The sequence below is a fragment of the Halyomorpha halys genome, unplaced genomic scaffold (assembly GCF_000696795.3).
Source record: "Halyomorpha halys isolate HHAL.00 unplaced genomic scaffold, Hhal_1.1 Scaffold72.1, whole genome shotgun sequence".
NCBI lineage: Eukaryota > Metazoa > Arthropoda > Insecta > Hemiptera > Pentatomidae > Halyomorpha > Halyomorpha halys.
This window is the reverse complement of record NW_027109364.1, coordinates 61,345-65,351: the sequence shown is the minus strand read 5'-3', so window position 1 is coordinate 65,351 and position 4,007 is coordinate 61,345. Positions and strand designations below refer to the sequence as shown.

The 4,007-nt window shown below is 27.8% G+C and overlaps 1 protein-coding gene across 1 annotated transcript in view; it reads left to right on the top strand.

Moving 5' to 3' along the window:
* Positions 1–3,690, top strand: part of LOC106692801 (segmentation polarity homeobox protein engrailed) — a gene marked incomplete in the record, with an annotated part of 159,550 nt that extends 155,860 nt beyond the window's left edge. The window contains 1 exon segment of the mRNA XM_067047542.1: positions 156–3,690. Within this exon segment, the coding sequence (XP_066903643.1) occupies positions 156–345 (190 nt within the window).
* Between the last annotated feature and the right edge of the window lie 317 nt (positions 3,691–4,007).

Below are 4,007 nucleotides of genomic sequence, written 5' to 3'. Positions count from 1 at the left end.
CAAAAAAAAAACTCTTAAAATATATACAAACAAAAGAATAGACAAGATGAACATAATCAGACTATCTGTATGAAAAATAAATAAATAAAATAACATAATGATAAAATAATATAAGAAGTGTTTTAAAAATATAACTTGCGTTCTTGTTGTTGCAGATACCTGACTGAAAAGAGACGGCAAGCACTGGCTTCCGAACTGGGCCTAAACGAGGCTCAGATCAAGATCTGGTTCCAGAACAAGAGGGCCAAGATCAAGAAGGCCTCTGGGAACAGGAACCCCCTCGCACTCCAGCTAATGGCACAGGGGTTGTACAACCACTCCACGGTACCGTCCAAGGAGGATTGACTCTTCACAACACCGAGGTAGAAGAAGAAGACGAAGGCTCTTCGCGAGGGCGATATGAGGAGCTAGCCAGCTCTCACATTAGGCCCAGATGATCTGTGATAACTGCTTCTATATGATAATGATAAGCAGTAGATATGTTCTCCCGAGCACCTAAAATCCTCAAACTTTATTTTTATCGCCGCAATAAAAATTCATTGCTCTTTAAGTTATTATAGTTTTTATGCGCTCTCTGCAGGTCTATAAAAGAAAATAAAAAAAAAGGATATTTTCCACATCCGAGAGTTGATTAGATTGTCAGAATGGTGAATTGTATTATACAGGATTTGTTGCACGTGTTCTGTTAAGAAAAGAAGCTATAATCATAATCATAAATTTGAATGTTTATTCTTCCTTTGTTAATACTTACCATGAAATCATAACTTGTTAAAATGGTTATATCACATTCACACTAGATTTACGCTCTTTTTTTTTTATCATTATTTTCTTTATTTCTAATATGATAAATAAATTAAAATAATATAAATGAGGGAGTTAAGAACAAAATGGCGTAAGTGATATTTTAAAATTTAGTGAGTCAGGTACATATAGTGGCCTCTAGCTTATCTGGACCATATTATAATCCTTATTTTTTAAAAATTTATTTATTACTATTTACAACTGCATATTCATATACATACATTCAGTAAATTTTATTTACTACTATAAATACTAATTTTATTTTATTAACTACTCATCGTTAGCACCCTTTTTTTATATTAGCAGGTCTCGTGGACATCTTCTTTTCAGGCGCCTAGGGGGATTTTCAGAAATGGTAGAGGAAGCAGTGGTTAGAAACTAGTAGGGGGGAATTAAGATTCGATTTTTTATATTTTATACTTATATACATACATTCAACAAGACCATATTATCAACACCTTACGTGTTGATCTTAAATAATTTTGTTGAAAATATCAACTATTTTTATATAAAATAAAATCTAAACTATATATGAAGATTTAGAAGCTGATTTATATTCTTAATTTTTTTATCTATGAATATGATTAACCATCCAATGTTCAGTACGAAATTATATTTTAGATAAATTGATTTGTTATTTATAAAGTGAATATGTGTATCCCATTGGGTAATTCGAATGTTTCGCTAAGGTTTTAGGTTTTTAAATAGTTCGGATTAGCAAGAATCCATTGTAACTACAATCAAAAAGGTTTAAATTGTGATAACTTGTTTCTAACCTGGCTTCTCTTTCATTACCTAATAATCCTGAAAATAAGATGGCCTCGAGATCTTCTCCTATAGAAATGTTATTAGAGTTCTATCAATGGGTAGATTCTCCTCACGTTTGTATCATGCCACTATGTCACCTACAGCAAATTTACTTGTATATATTTTTATACAGTTGTAAATAACAATAAATAAATTATAAGATAAAAAAAAAATTGTAATAAAAAAAATGCTTAAACTAAGTCATAACCTCAATAGCTGGACAATTTGATGACTTTATTTAAATATTTTATCAATCTGAATATCTGAGAAATTTATTTAAAAGTTATATGGAATAATCTCTTTTAGATAAGTTAAATTTTATTTATTTTATTTTTGTTTAATAATTTTACATACTATAATTTATGTTTACTGAATTTTCTTGCAAACTCATTCATTTTTTTTACCAAAAGTATAAATACGTCATATTTACCTGTTTAGTAAATCTAGTGTGAACATTAAAAAAAAATTTAGATATATTTCTGAAATTATCATGTCAAATTTTAAATTAAAACGATTATTTTTTTGAATCAAGAAATAATTTTGTAAATAGCATAACAGGATTAAAGATATGGAAAAATTTTGTTTTACCACAGCATTATTAGTTCATTTTTAAATTGGCTTCATATATTTTATATTATAAAATTCATACGCTAGCATTTTATTTTAAAAGATTGGAACATAGCAAAATAATTTAAAGTCACATTTAGTATTCGTTAGGGATGCGACTTCGATGTCGATGTTTTGAAAACATCGATGTTTTTGACATCGATGTATTTAAGCCGATGTTTTACTTTCGATGTTTTACGTTTGCCCCAATCTTTAATTTTTTTTTTTCCAAAAGTAACTAAATGAAAACAAAAAATTTACGGTATAAACAATTTCCTATCAACAATGTGGTGGGATAAAAAAGGACCTCCAACCATCACGTTGTTCAAAAACATCGATGTATTTTGGGTAATGTATTGTAAGCAATGATATTTTTAAAATATCAATGTTTTTTGTTGTCGATGTCGGATTCTTAGTTCCAAAACCTACTTCTGACAGGCCGTAGAATGCATGATCATTGGAACAGACCTTATGTTTCTGAAATAGTTGTTCAAAAACATCGATGTTTTTTGGGTAATGTATTTTAAGCAACTATATTTTAAAACATTGAGGTTTTTTGGATTTCATGTCCTATTGGTTGATTGAAAAAGCACTTCTGACTGGCCGGGGCATGCGTAGTCTTTAGAACTGTCTTTATGTTACAGAAACGGTTAAAAAAACTGTTTTTCAACATCGATGTTTTTTGTCGATGTTTTAGTATTGAACATCGATGTTTTAAAACATCGATGTTTTTTTATCTATGTCGCATCCCTAGTATTCGTAGACGAATTAACAATAAAAGTTTATACATGACAATATAGAGAACTATGACCTCATTATTACGTCACTAACTATATGTCTTTCTACTTTGGAATTTCTCGATATAATTTAAAAATCGTTTCCAATCTTTATAAATAAAATGCATTTATATAAAAATTTGATAATTTTATAAATTCATGTATTTTTGTTGTCTTTTTAGTGTTATGTAAATAATGTCACTGCCTATATATAGTTATTTTCTCCTTCTTAACATTTTTTTTTTAGGAAACTATCCCTATTATAGAAAATTTCATTAATTTAATCTTAAAAAACATGCGTAGCATATCTATTATTGTTTTCTTATTATTTGTTATTGTAATTGAATATATAATTTAATAGTTGTTCGCTGATGTAGAAAACGTTATGTATTATGTTCCTAACTTAAATAAGTTTTAGTAATATCATTGTGTATTATAAACTGTGCAGTTTGAGTGTATCGTATTCCAGACCGTTCTGTCCCGTTAACCAGAGATTTGTATTAGTGTTAGAAAATATCACATTAGAATTTTTTTTTTTTTAAAGTTATATCACTGACTAAAATTGTATTGTAAGTGATAAATTGTAACTAAAATTTTAGTAACATTTCCATAAATGTAATTAATAATCTTTAATATTAATTTATTTATTGTATATTTGTATAGGTTCTGTATTTTTATAATAAATGTTTCTTTAAATAGAGTTAATATTATTATTTACCAAAACCTTATTTCATATTTTAATTATTACAGGAAATTTATTTATTTTCTTTGATGTCTAATCTGGCCTCTGAACTCTAAATTAGCTCCTAATTTAACTTTGAAACATAAAAAAAAAAACATCATACACCCTAGGCTATCCATACTTATCTTTACTTTAAAACAGACACTTACTTGGTGTATTGGGCGGTGTACACGTCACAATCTCTCAAGAGGAGATCATCATTTATGAGAAAGTTTCGACTATCTAAATTTAAATTAAATATACAAAAAATTAATAGAAATTATTTTACAAATAAT